The sequence below is a fragment of the Conger conger genome, chromosome 7 (genome assembly GCF_963514075.1).
Source record: "Conger conger chromosome 7, fConCon1.1, whole genome shotgun sequence".
NCBI lineage: Eukaryota > Metazoa > Chordata > Actinopteri > Anguilliformes > Congridae > Conger > Conger conger.
The window spans coordinates 20,033,262-20,048,111 of NC_083766.1; the positions used below are offsets into that span (position 1 = coordinate 20,033,262).

The window sequence follows — 14,850 nt, forward strand, 5'->3', positions numbered from 1 at the left end:
ATTGTAATATTCAACACTTGCTGCGGCATTATGGGATGGCTCCACGGCCGTTTGCTTAATGTGATGTGAGAGACTAATAAGCATTAGGCGAAGGTGTGATGAATGTAATGAAAGGGAATTTCTGATGTGCTCTGCTCAGTCCCCTCTGGATTGGTGGGGGGGAGAGGCTGATTAACAGACAGGTAATGAGCGAGGCAAAATTATGTAACTCCCCTCAGAAACGACCGGAGTGGGATAAAGACGGATGTTAGCGAATCCTAATAACGTAGCACCTTCCGTGTTAGAGAACACACCTCGCCCACCAACAATGTGCAGCGCCCACCTGGGTGATACACGGCAGCCATTTTGTGCCAAAACGCTCATCACACACCAGCTGCAGTGGAGAAGGTGGGATGTATTTCTCTGTTAACCTGTGATGGTACGACAGTGAGACTGAGACACGGTTGGAAATATGTCCAAATCCAGCTATGACCAGCTTGAAAGTACCAGCTACTAGCTGTTTCAAAACGTAGTTTGAGCTGGCCAAACCATGCTTGAGCCTTTTCCTTCAGCAGAGCGAGGCATTTAAAGGGCACATTTGAATTCTCGTCTGAAACACGGCATCATTGGATGGCGATTAGGGGATCTACATCCATAGGCGAGGCGTGCCCTGTCGGACATTTAAAACAGGCATTGTAGAGTGGTGGAAGATCGGGCAATCCCATTTCAAACACAGCAAAGTTTCAGAAAGCTTGTGGGACACTCAACGACAGGTAAGATGGAGCCTGAGGAGCGTGTCGTCGTCATGGCATTGTAAAAGATTTATGTGATGAAAACAGATGTGGCTAAACGACTCCCCGTGTGTTTACGCATGATCGCAAATCTGCATTGCTTTCCGGCAGCACTACAGTTAATCAATGATAATATGGTGGCTGACGTGTTATGACAGCGAGTCATGTGTTTGCTAAAACACATTAGCACTGCACTTTTTTGACATGATATCAAAACGCTATGCAAATATGACTCCCAAAGGCCTATGAGCATGCTTATAGTATCCACATATGTAAGGGCTCCTGGCTCTGTTTGCTGTTCAAACATGAAAACTACCTACCCTGCTGAACAAAACCGCTCAAGCTAGATTTTGAAACAGCTGGTACCAGCACAGACCAGCGACCAGCACTGCTTGACCAGCTCAAACCCAGCTAGACCAGCTTTATGACCAGCTTGGCCATGCTGGTTTACCAGCTCATTCCCAGGTTATGACCAGTTTGACCAGCTCAATTGTCAAGCTGGTCAAGCTGGCATAGCTGGATTTCACAGCAGGGTAGCACAGCCCCTTCCCTTAGTTTTTCCAATTCGTTTTTAATTTGCTTTCTTTAAAGACATTTCATGTCATAGTGCTGTTATTAAACATAGTGCTGTTATTAAACAAAACAACAATTTTGCCCTTCACCATGTTTTTAGTAACTTGCGCTGAAGTCTTCAGAGGCTGCATTTGAAGGTGCTACATTAAAAGCATCATTTGTATTCGTATTTCTGTCAGAACTGCACGTATGCATAATGCAGTGATTGAATTACTTTTAAGCCTTCAAATTATATACACAACCCACAGGGGGATATCATTACTGGGAATATACATCTTATTTGTAAATAAACTTCACCCTGATAATAATGAGAAGTGAAGTGTGAGATGATTCTTGATTAAATCAGATATTTTTTTGCTATCAACTGAGTATTTGCAGAGAGAGAGAGAGATAGAGAGGGGGTGGATAGAGAGATTTAAAAACACCTTCATTCAGACCCTTTCCAGAAACAGAAACAAAAACAGCCAAGAACAAAAAAGAATGAAAACAATCCCTACATGGAGAGAGAGGGGGGGGGGAGTGGGAAACAGAGAAAGAGAGAGAGAAAAGAGGGATGGATAAAGGAAGGGAGAGAGAGACAGAGAGAGCAAAAGAGAAAGAGAGTGAAAGAGAGAGAGAGAAATAGCCTTTCCCATTACTGCAGACTCTGCAGCCAGACAGCACATCTCTGTCTGTAAGGTGAATGAATGTCACCGCCGTTTCAGTGGTGAGATGCACTCACCTTCACACAGCACTTGACATTAAAGAGCAGCAGTCAGTCCGCAGCACTTCAATTACTGCCTTATTCGTCAGGCTTTTTTAATTCAGGAATTCAATAAAGAGAGGGCAGCTCCAGCTGAAAGTCAATTACGTCAAAAGGTTCGTGCGTATGTGTGCGTGAGCAAATCAAATCTAATTGTGCTTCACAACTCAATGTTTCTACTGGCGTAAATGGCCTAAAATACTCCAACTGAAGTGGGCCCTGCTGAAAAAAACAGCACAAGCTTGGTAGTTGGTTGACCAGTTCAGACCAGCTCCCAGCTCAACATGGTTTAGCTGGTCGACCAGTTCAGATCAGCTCCCAGCTCAACATGGTTTAGCTGGTTGACCAGTTCAGACCAGCTCCCAGCTCGACATGATTTAGCTGGATGACCAGTTCATCTGACAGTGCCTCGGAGCAAGAAACCTAACCCCTGATTCCTCCTGGTTGGCGCCTTGCCTTCCGACAAGCTGATTGGTACCTTGCATGGCAGCCACTCTCCATTGGTGTGTGTGTGTGTGTGTGTGTGAATGGGTAAATGAGAGGCATTAATTGGTAAAGCTCTTTGGAAAAAAGCACTATATAAATGCAGTCCATTTACTATTTACCCCAAGTGAAGGACAACCCCCACATCCATCCCTGCTCCCAGCCTGCACCGTTCTGTTCCCAGCCGGGTCCTTACTATGTGCAGCTCCAGGTAGTCCCCAGCCCTGCTCCCACCCCCCGGCCCCCGCGCTCCCAGCCCGGTCCTTATTATGTGCAGCTCCAGGTAGTCCCCAGCCCTGCTCCCACCCCCAGCCCCCGCGCTCCCAGCCCGGTCCTTACTATGTGCAGCTCCAGGTAGTCTCCCAGCCCTGCTCCCACCCCCGGCCCCCTCCCTCCCAGCCCGGTCCTTACTATGTGCAGCTCCAGGTAGTCCCCAGCCCTGCTCCCACCCCCAGCCCCCGCGCTCCCAGCCCGGTCCTTACTATGTGCAGCTCCAGGTAGTCCCCAGCCCTGCTCCCACCCCCAGCCCCCGCGCTCCCAGCCCGGTCCTTACTATGTACAGCTCCAGGTAGTCCCCAGCCCTGCTCCCACCCCCAGCCCCCGCGCTCCCAGCCCGGTCCTTACTATGTGCAGCTCCAGGTAGTCTCCCAGCCCGGTGGCGCTCTCCACCCGCACTAAGATGGCCTCCCTCAGCTGCGTGCTGAACCCCACTGCCAGCCGGTCCGCCCGGGTGCTCGGCCGGTCGTTGGGGGGCCAGGTGTACGTGATGAGGGCTCCTCCTCTCCCGAAAATATAGGTGGTCCCAGCTGAGAGAAGAAGAGAGAGAGACAGGGGCGGTCAAACCAAAACAGTCATCATCCAGTGATGTACACTCTCAGAGAAAATGGTTCCAAAAGCAACCCTGTGATTCCGTAGAAGAGTTCATTGGTTCTTTGACAGGCAAAATGGTTCTTTGTCTGGGAGCTTTCACGCTTCACACCTTTGATAGAGTGAGAACTTTCAAAACTCTATTTACTCTATTTTCTCAGAGTGAGTAGATTAGCCAGATGGCTCTCCAGACATAACATCTGTGCAGCTGCTTAGTCTAATCAACTGCAAGTTGCTTTGGATAAAAGTGTCAGCTAAATAACTATAATGTAATGCTGGAACCAGCAGCTACACCATTACCTGCTATTTTAAAACAAGAGTACATAGTGAATTTGCGATGCGCAAAGTGGCTAGTTTGCTCTGAGGGAAGTGCTAGCTCTGTATCCACACCTAGAGAGAGGGCAGTGTGCTTCTCTCTCTCTCTGTTAGCGCTGCAGAGCCGGACATGCAAACACGCTTACTCAATCAGCGCAGGGGAACTGCGGCTTACTTACCCACGCATACAGTCACATACGTGCACACACAAGCAGACACAGGCAAACAGACGCACATACAGACGCACACACACACATACAGACCACAGGCAAACAGACACACATACACACACATACAGACACAGGCAAACACACACACATACACGCGCACACACACACATATAGACCACAGGCAAACAGACACACATACATGCGCACACATACAGACCACAGGCAAACAGACATACATACATATGCTAATGCACACACACATTCAGGCACATTGGCGGTGGTTCACCCTCTTCAGTCATCAGCCCCCCAGCCAGACTCAGTCAGATCCGGGTCGATCTGTTCCCGCCTGCCTGCCAACCCTCTGGAGGGGGCGGGCGCCAGGGTCTGCCGTTGTGCCAGAGGAGCACTACAGAGCCCAAAATCTCACCGCGGAACTGGAACAAACCGGATATCAAGCCCAGAATTGGCACAGGCAGTCCGTACATAGAGGACTCCATAGGGTGCCGATTCATTACCGGACTAGAACCAGGGGACACGGTGTAGGTACTGTATCCTCTCTGCAGCGATGCTCTAGGGCGAGCCGCAATAAAACCAGAGTCACGCCGTGCTGCAGAAAGACACACAACGTCACACAGCTAACCCGAGCACTGCAGCCTACCACAGCGCTGCAGCCGCTCCTCGTGAGAATACCACAACACCTCTAATGCCCCGCACCCCCACACCGCTGCCTCCTACCCCACCTCCCACCCAGTCTCTCTTAAAGCCCCGCTTCCACCTTGTTTCTCTCAGTGTCTCTGCTATTTCATGCCAACTATATTTATCACAGCAGGGAGTCGGAGAAGCTTGAAATGGAGGATGTGATCGTGTTGGCGCGGCTCTACGGGGAAGACGACGACGACAACATTTTACTGGTACATTTAAGGCTCATTGCTCAGTACCCCTTAACTGCTTTTTCTGCGAACGGCTACCAGTAAATAACATCCAATAACATACCTCAGGGAATGAGATTTAATCATTATAATGTTTTTTATGGTAATTATTTATCTATTTATTTGCTACTTAAAAGTTAGTTTGAAGTTGGTTGCAGGCCAGATACAGAAGAAGTGGTGGGAATAATGAAGAGAGAGAGATAGGGAAAGCGATGAGCAGTATAAAGTTTCGTTTTCTCCTCGTCATGTTTTATTATTTTCAGGGCTGTCGGTTGATAACAGCAAAGAGAATCACTTCCCCCAGACGCAGGCAGGGAAAATGAAAACCTTGATGAATTGGCAAACAAAGAAACGCTAAAGGCTGCAGTACTCCAAATGGATCCCGCCGCCTGTCTGTCTCTGGAGGTAGACCTCCAGAGATATTTTTAAAAAGCCAGATTAGATTGCGCAGAGATGCACACGATCGGTTGAGTTCCTTTAAGCTATGAGGGGAAACTAATCAGGCTCATGTGAGAACTAATCAGTCCTGAACAGAAAAGCCAAAAACACAGTGCTCTGGTCTTTAGACCTCCCCTGGCCCTGTTTCTATTAAAGAGGCCTCTCTTTGCACCTGCAGGACCACCTAACAACCTGCATGGAGGTAACAGCAGCCTCGTGTTCAGGGATGGATGTGATTGGTCCACATGTGACAGCCATCCAATGCCAATGTCACTTGATGTCATGCAAGGGCACCTCACAGTGCACGCGAAAACGAAGTATTCTCAAACCTGGTCCCTGTCTCCAGCAGTACTGATGGTTTTCATTCTTCCCCTCTCACCAGGACTGGTTTAAACCTGGTACACGAGGGGCCGGTACACAGACACAGATTAAGTTTAGTCCTGGATTAAATTGAGTTTTGCATGGAGAATGAAAACCATTGCAAATTGAGTTGAGATTAATCTGTGGCTATGAAATTGATCCCAGGTGAGTTAAATCCCTGGCCAATCAGTAGTGTTATTCAATCAATTAGCTAACTCTGAGGTAGAAATGAAATCAAAAAGAGCACTGGGGCTTACTCTTCTCCTCTTTTTTCTTTTCCTTGCTCCCTTTCCTACTCCCCGCTCCACCCATCGGGAGAGGCTAGAAATAGAGGCTAGAAAAGGAAGTGAAGACAAGGAAATCCCAAATTTCAACGAATGGAATGCTCTTGCTCCTTCAAATGTCAGTTTGAAGCCACGTTAGTTACAGACATGGCAAATGCTTTGCAGATGGGGAGAGGTGTTCCTAACTTCTACTTCTAGCTCATAGCAGAAACATTTAACGGGTTGGAACGTCAGGGTCAGGGGCAAGGAAAAGAAAAAAGAGGTGAGAAATAGACGATTGGACTGAGCCCCAGGTCTTGAGGTCCACATTTGGCTATCCCAACCGCTAACCACTACACTGGCCATTCAAACCACATTACAGTTCCACACCACAGTTTAAAAACTTTACAGTATTACTGTTTGTTTATGACAGCTTAGGCGCATGAATTTAAACAGTTAAGAGTTAGAGGAAGACAACACCTTATGGATTACAGAGAGAGAAAACAGATCTTCCACTTCAGCTGTCTGCTCAGACTCAGTCTCCTTCCACACGTAAACAAGCGCAATCGGCACACAAGCGTTAGCATGCAGGAGGCACAATTAACACCAGCTGGAGAAAACGGCTACAACAACTATCCTGTGAGAGTGCTGTCATGTTGTTATATTCGGTGAGCAGGGTTTGGATTCCAGATACCATAGCTACATCTACCAAAAAAAGACAAAAATAACATAAAACTTGAGGAATAAAACAATATACGCCGCCTAGGGACATGTTTTTGTTAAACTTTTAAGTCATTAAAGGTTCTGAATCAAATTAGATTGAAAACAAATCTACTTCTACTTCACTCAAATGCAAAATGTTATATACTGTCTATATTACAATACCTACATAACCAGTTCATTGTAGTTCATTCCTGATTTTTATCAGTGAAAGTAGCATGGCTAATACGGCACATTGTGCCCAAAGCAGGCTGAAGAACATCTCAAGTGTATATACCAGGGACACTGAAATCAGGCCCTCAAGGTCAGCAGTACTACAGACCATGCATCTAACCACTGTCTAAACAATGAGGAAAGATTCAGTTCAACTGGGATCCGGAACATCGGTGGTTCTAGCCCTGGTGTAGCCACGATAAGATCCACAGAGCTGTTGGGACCTTGAGCAACACCCTTAACCTCACATTGGTCAAGGGGGGGGATTGTCCCGTTTAGTCTAATCAACTGTAAATCGCTTTGGATAAACACATCAGCTAATTAACACATTACTTATTATTTTTTATGTATAACTGAAACTTACAGGGCACCCATTTTATGCAGGTTAAAAATCTGTCTATTTCCTGATGAGGTTAAGTTTAGGCACCTAGCTAAAAGAGGATACAGCATTAGAGCTGCAGGTTGGACACCGTACGTAGAACCTTCCGGTCACAAGTCAAGCTCTCTGTCCACTTCGGCCCACAGACGAAATGCTGAACTGCAAAAGCAGTTTGTTATACAGGTCTGGAGAATATTTATATTAATAGATATATATTTATAGCATATATAAAATATACGCGTATGAAAAATCATTCGTTTCCATCACTGCTAGAAAATAAAATGCCAAGAGCAGAGAAAAGATATTGATTTGTTGTTCCTCCAAATTTCCCCTCCATATTGAAGCACTGACCGTATATTGTATTTTTATTCCTTTTGAATGGAGACCGATTTTTCCAAGATAATCATGAGTGATTTCATAGTGTCACAGAGCGAGTTGTTTTTGGTTTTTGGCAGAGAGGCTAGTTCCGTCTTCTCTCCGCTCCTCTGGGGAATTTCCACTTCGGTCTGCGGTCATGTTTACGAGTGTGAGTGTGACGGGCACGCATCTGTGCAGAATTTAGACAGTGTTTCTCCCAGAGGGAGGAATAACCTTGGTCTCTTTCTCACATTACTCACACAAATGAATGAACAACAAAGCAGACACACTGCTTGAAGTCTGAGAAAGCAATATCAAATAGACAGACGCCCCCCCCCCCCCCCCCCCCCCGGACAGGGAAGTTAAAAGGGCTTGTCAATCTTTCAGCACTGACTCATTCATTAGTTTTAATGACATCATAAAAAAAAACAAGATGGATGGGAAAAAAAACCAAAGAAACGCCAAGTACAACCTGGTGCTTGTGTGTGAGGAGTCCTGACAATTCTATTCTCAGAGATGCGCAGTTTTACAGTTGGCAAATGTCCCTAAGGTCCCCCATTATACTGTACACCTTTCCAGGGTATTATTTTAGTTCCTGATATCCATAAGAAGACGTTTGTGTGGTTTTAAGTACCAAAAACAATATACATCCAGTTTTACATGTGCATTCTCCAGCACCTCTCATTATCTTTACCAAGAACAGGTTTTTTTTTAGTGACTGTGTCTTTAAGGCTCATTGATATCAATTAACCTCTGTTCTGATTGGCTGGCTAACTCCAACAAACTGAATGCCCTCTGCGCCTAGCGCTGGATTTGTTCTGGCTATAAGGTGGGCCGTGCTGAAGCAAACAAGTGTATCGATAAAATGTCATAACTTCATGGAAGTCCAAACGGCTCGTTTAAATTGATATTTTCTTCAAAGGGATTGCAAACTGTGTATCTTGATTTCAACCTCATAATCCACATAGCAAGTGAAATGTTGTTTTCCACAATATGGGAAAAAATCGTATAATAAAGGAAAAATCGATGCAGTGTGATTTTCTCGACTTGTATATGTGAGGATGTGCAAGGCCCACAGAAGTGCCACTTACTGAAACTGTTTGTTTAGCAAGGTGCGGATTGGACCCAGAACACTGACTGCACACTGGTGTGGTCAAGGTGAAGGACTCTTACTCTCTCTGCGGTCGCGGTACGTTGGTACGGCACATAATGTCAGCAGGAAACCGTTCATCTGATAATGACCCTCAACTTGATTTTGATTGGTTTGTACAATTAACAGGCACCTCGGTTACATAAAGGCCCCCATTAGCAGATGACACCATTTTACTGCACCAGACCACTCAGCACGCTAAGCAGCACATTATGTGTCATATACCAATGTAATTATACCCAGTACCAGTCTGTTAATAATAATATTAACGCCAGAGTGCCATTTTGTGCCAGAATGCTCACCGCAGAGAGCGACAGTTTTTTTGGCCAATTGAATCAGGGGATGATTAGGTGGCAGGTTGAAAGAGCAAGGGTTGGAAATTTAGCCAGGACACCAGGGAACTCTCTTTGTGAAGAGTGTCATGGGATCTTTAATGACCACAGAGAATCAGGAGCTAGGTTTAACATCTAATCTGAAAGATGGTGCCTCCTACAGCACAGTGTCCCCATTACTGCGCTGGGGCATTGGGGTTTATTTGATGAGGGATGACCACCCCTACTGGTCCATCAACACCAAATTAGTTATACTTCGTCTCATGCAAGTACCAACCAAGACCACACAATCTTAGCTTAATAGCAACATTAGCTCAAAGTATGTATCGGTTTTGGGTGTGACGAACATATGTCGACAGATTATAAAGTAAGTGTTGCATATTTGCTAACAGCACAGCCCTGACAGTATACATCCCTCATCCCAGGCTTGGATGTATATGTGTGTGTGTATGTGTATGTGTGTGTGTGTGTGGGTGTATGTGTGTGTGTGTGTGACAAGAAAAGTCAGAAAAGCCAACTTCCACAAAGCAGTGGGCACAATATAACTCCGGATAAACGGTTGTCTGTTTCCAGAGGGTTCTTTTTCAGGATACAATCCCACAATGCCTCCAAACCAAATCCTTCAGCCACCAATCACATCATACATCTTCCAGTCCCCTTCTCCCCCTCCCCCGTATCTCCACGCCATCCCATAATGACCTCTACGCTTAGAGTCCCATCGTGAGCCAGAGCCTCAATTAGCACGCGGCGCTCCTGGCTTTACCCACAAGCCATCCTGGGTCATTAGACCAGGCCCCGGTGCGTTTCACACAGTGTGATAAGTCTGGGTATGGAGACAGTGATGGCCTGGATAAGCTGTAGCCTGAGGTGAAATGTGTCTGAACGGTTCAGTGCGGCTACGCCGGGAAGGATCGCGGAGCGAAAGACGTCGCGTAATCGTTATTTGATTTGCGCGGTTAATAAGCCACAGCAGTTGTCCTTTCTCAGTTCCTGGTTTGACAAATACGCATAATTGCCAATAAAAGTAATGCTATTCTTTTCTCTCTACTCTCTCGACCATTCAGGTTCTTTGTTGGTTGAGTAATCCATACAAGCTGGAAAGAAAACCTTCTTCGGGACGATGAAGCATCATCGATCTATCTACCTTGGCATTGCTCTAGGCATTCAATTATGTTGATGCTGGAATACATCTGTAATGTTCTAATGCGCTAATGTAACCAATGTTGTATACAGATTAGTATATAACAATAACAATCCATTTCCATTTTCCATAAAAGGCATGTTTACTTGCATACAGTATGTATTATATTTTGCGAATTCAGATCGAGTTATACCCTGTGGGGGATTTGAATTTGTTACAATGCAGGTTTTCTTGGCATGTGCACATCCTGGAAGTAATAAGCCATTTGCATCACAATGAAACCATCAACACTTCATTCATTTTACAAGAAAAATGTTCACTCCTTTCTTTTCCACACCGCCTCATTTTCCCACACTGAAATGGGTGGTTTTGGCAGACTGGAAGTGCATTATGGAAGGAATCAATTTTCTGGAATCTGAAGTAGTATGAACAGAAAAATATCTCATTCATATAGCGCCTTTATCCAACGCGCTGTACAATGGATGCTTGTCATTCACCCATTCATACCCATACTCACACACCAACAGCGATTGGCTGCCATGCAGCTCATCAGGAGCTTTTAGGGGTTAGGTGTCTTGCTCAGGGACACTGACACATCCAGGGCGGGATCAAACCAGCAATCCTCTGATTGCCAGATGACTGCACTTACCTAAATTACTACAATAAGATGGAAAAATAACATTTTTACACTAGCAACAAACATTAAATAATACAATAATGATTGTTAATGCTGGTTGAAAGATATAGAATTATGCAATGTGAACTTCACCCGCCCATTTAATCTCAGATAATTCAATTCAATTAAATTATGTTTTTTCTTCCTCGCATCAAGATTAAGCCATTGTGTGCGAGTGCACCCCTCAGGTCATGAGGTGAGGTATTTTCCTCAGATATTGAATAATCGTTTTCAACATTATACAGCGATTAGTCCCCAAGCCACTAACTCTAATAACAGCCACTGATGAGAACCCCTGAAGGTAAATAATCGCCATTCATCATTAGATTGTGTAACTATAGTGCTCCACCTGTGCCTGTTTAGAAATCACATCTCTTTGTTCAAAAGTTGCTCTTAGGGAAATGCAGTGCGTGGCTATTGTTTCATGTCACAAATATGAATCATCTGTCCTTCCATTCAAAGCCTACAGGGACGGTCATTTTCACATCGTTCGCTGTTGGATACTGTCTTCCAACGGACCGTGGATGGAGCCAATCACAATATCAACAGATCATGCCCAACATTATGACAAATCTGATTATATCCCTGGCAGGCTCAGTCTGCCAGACCTCTCCACAGGAGATTAATCCCATCTCACCACTTCTCCCATCTGTGCAACTGCCATATTTCCTGCTATTCTTCAAAATTAAAATTAAAATTAAAACTTGAGATTCTTCAAACTGAAGAAAACCCATACAGAGAACTGTATTCCCTCGTCCCCCTGTCGGAGCGGTTTAGGAAGTCCGTGGCTGAAAAGCGGTTGGGAAGTCCCGGTGGGAATCTTATCTCACTCCCGGGTCCTCCGAGGCCGCTCTCCGTTCGACAGTCCCGGAGCCAGCTGGCACGAGCGGAGCGGCGTATCGCCGTGGAAACGACTCCTCCGAGAGCCGCGCACACTCTAAAATGTCCGCCTTCTCCTTCAGTTCTCCAGACTGTTTAATAGGAAAGGCCATGAAACTGGCGCAGCGGGTTTATTCCTTATGTTTTTAATATTCTGCCCTTCAGTCCTTCACCTCTGCTTCATCGAGCTGGAGCTGAAACGAGGCGCTGGACTACGTACACTATGTCTGTCTGTTGTAGTTCATTTTGTGCCGTATGATGTTATTCACAGCACACATCACGCACACATATGCACAAGCAAAGCTACACATACACATACACACACGTGCACAAGCAAAGCTACACATACACACATACAGTACATGCAAAACTACACATGCACACACACAGATGAGCACAAAAACCTGCAAGCCTAAACAAGGACACCACATCACATAGGGCTGGTTTCACAGACACTGATTAATTAAGGTCAGTCCTGGACTAAACTGAGTTTTGTATGGAGAATCTCCATTCAGAATTTAGTCAAGGACTAGACATAATCTGCGTCTGCGATACTGACCCGTAAGGTATTTACTATCTTTATCTGCCAGTTAATTCTGCATTGGACTCCTCCAAGGCCAAAGCATTCACAAAAAAGACATCAGCCTCCAACAAAGATATCAAAGACATCTCCGTGAAACCCGTGAAAAAAGGAAAGAACAAACAATGCAGCAGCCTCGACTTCATCCCTGTGCCCATCCTTTTTGTGCCACGAAAAATAAGAAAAAAAGAAAACAAATGATAGAAACTGACAGTAAAATACAAGGAAACAAAGGACTACAAACAGCACTAAACCATGCCTCTGTCAGACACGCACTCCAGAAAATGCAATCTCTGTCCAAGCCGGCTATTTTTATGAGTCAGTTTGCTGCAGTGGACAGTGCTCTCAATCGTACTGTCACCTCCATATTGTTTCCGCACCCCTCCCATCTTCTTCTATCATCCTCCACAGTCCACAACCCTTCCCCAGGCTCCTGCACAACAGATACAGACGGCTAATAATGCCCTGTCCAGACACAACGGGACACAACTACGGAGTACAGACATGCAAGTCTGTGACAAACAGAGAGGTGCAAATAAACCCAAAACAAGATGCCGCGGCTAGAGGTCTGACTACACTGTGCTCTGTCTGCTTCTTTGGGGACATAACGGCCGTGCCTCAAGCTAGGTTTTGAAACAGCTCTTAGCTTGTTGACTAGATCAGCTCTCAGCTCAACATGGTTTAATTGCTTGACCAGTTCAGACCAGCTCCCAGCGCAATATGGTTCAGCTGGTTGACTAGCTCAGACAAGCTACCAGGATCAGAAGGTCATACCAGTTTACGACCAGCTCGGCTATGCTGGTTGACCAGTTCATACCCAGCTAAACCAACTCAATTTGTATGCTGGTCAAGCAGGACTTTGCAGCAGGGTGTACAACAGAAACCAGGACACACTATCAGCTCAGATAATGACAGAAGCATGCCCTCTGTGGCCTGTGGACAGTGAGCAATAGTCTGTGACAGATATTATTCCACGTTATCGGACATGTGACGCGTGGGTGATGCTTTCTGCGGCCCACCATGGAAGTGGAGAGGAGGGTGACAGAAGAACAGTGCGCTGTATAAATGTGAAATGACACCGGTGACTCACTCACAGGCAGAAGCTGTGTGGCGCTGCATCGGCAGGACTGGATGACTCCCCGCAAAGGTCACAAGTCACTCTACCCAGAATGCAGTGTGGAGATATCAGCATGTGTGGATGAATGCGTCAGACTACTACGTACAGTATGCTTTCACAGATGGTTGCACAACACCATGAACCCGTCGACTAACTTCCATTAAAAAGACGGCGAGAAAAAGAATGAAAGAAATGTTTAAAGAGAAGATTTAATTAAATCTTAATTAAATGTATTCCTCTTCTCTGCTCATGTAATATTGCCCAGGTCTGGGTTCAATCAACATTTGGCTTAAAAAACAAATGTAAATGTAAAAATTTATATTGCTGATTGCAGAACACTCAGAACTATGAATAATTCCTATTTGACTTTAATCATCAGTCAAGGTTAAGGACACATGCTGATTGAGCAAAGGTCTGGATCATGTGCAATTCTGAAAGAGCAAAACCGCTTGGTACAGCTTGGTCTTAACTTTATTACTGTTGCACTCTTTGGTGTAATTAAAATGTTAATCTGAAGTGTGTTAAGGTTACTGAGGTAATGCTAATTCATTAATAGCCCTTAAGTAACAAGAAAATAACTACCGATGGAGTATCTTTATAGGGATTAATCATGCAAAAAGCAACTCAACTGGTCTGTTTTTAAAAATCGGCTTCAAATGTGTGAGCTGTTGTTACTCCAGAATTAGTTATTTATTTCGTACTTCTGAATTGTATAATCATGTTTCAGACAATGTCGTACTCTGAACTCACACCTTACAGGAATAGTATACTTTCAGGATAGCAGACAAATATAAAACATTGCAAATGTATGGTCACCTTGGGGCTCATTCATTGAATAAATGAGCACATAGCGACAGCAGTGGATATAATAATAATAATAATAATAATAATAATAATAGCAGAGCTGTCGTTTTGTTTCCATATCACATATTTATGCAGCTAGCTTTTAGGCAAAGTGAGTCAAGTTAAGAAGGCTACTTTGCTCAAGTCTAAAGTAATGCCCCACTTGAACCTGGAGTAACTACCTCAGTTCCTGACACTGCTGCACCCCACTGCTCCTCAGTTCATTTTAATGTGATCATTTACGTCAGAGACCCTAACATTGTCCCAGAAAGACAAACCTGAAACAATGAGAGTCAAAGACGACTGAAAGATTTCATATTCAAAATGTACAAGGTTATTTCACTTTTATAGGCTGTTTATCTGTTTGGTAAAAATGACAAAACGTGAACAATGCATTTACTTGCCATTTTGGAACAGTATATATAACCCTTTTAAATATGTTATGAGCAGAAAAAAAGACCTTAAATAAAATAAATGCCAAAATGAAAATGTTCGCCTTAAATGAAATTAAATGTCAGCATGGAATTCAGTGAGTTAATACAATTTTGCCAAT

At 44.7% G+C, this 14,850-nt stretch overlaps 1 protein-coding gene across 7 annotated transcripts in view; it reads right to left on the reverse strand.

Moving 5' to 3' along the window:
- Positions 1-14,850, reverse strand: part of nrxn2a (neurexin 2a) — a 612,560-nt gene that overhangs the window by 101,166 nt on the left and 496,544 nt on the right. For 6 of the 7 annotated variants that reach the window (XM_061248027.1, XM_061248028.1, XM_061248026.1 and 3 more), the window contains one exon: positions 3,193-3,374. In XM_061248027.1, the coding sequence (XP_061104011.1) occupies positions 3,193-3,374 (182 nt within the window). Of the gene's footprint in view, positions 1-2,907; positions 2,927-3,192; positions 3,375-14,850 lie in introns of those variants that run through there. The other variant, XM_061248031.1, reaches the window with a different exon arrangement.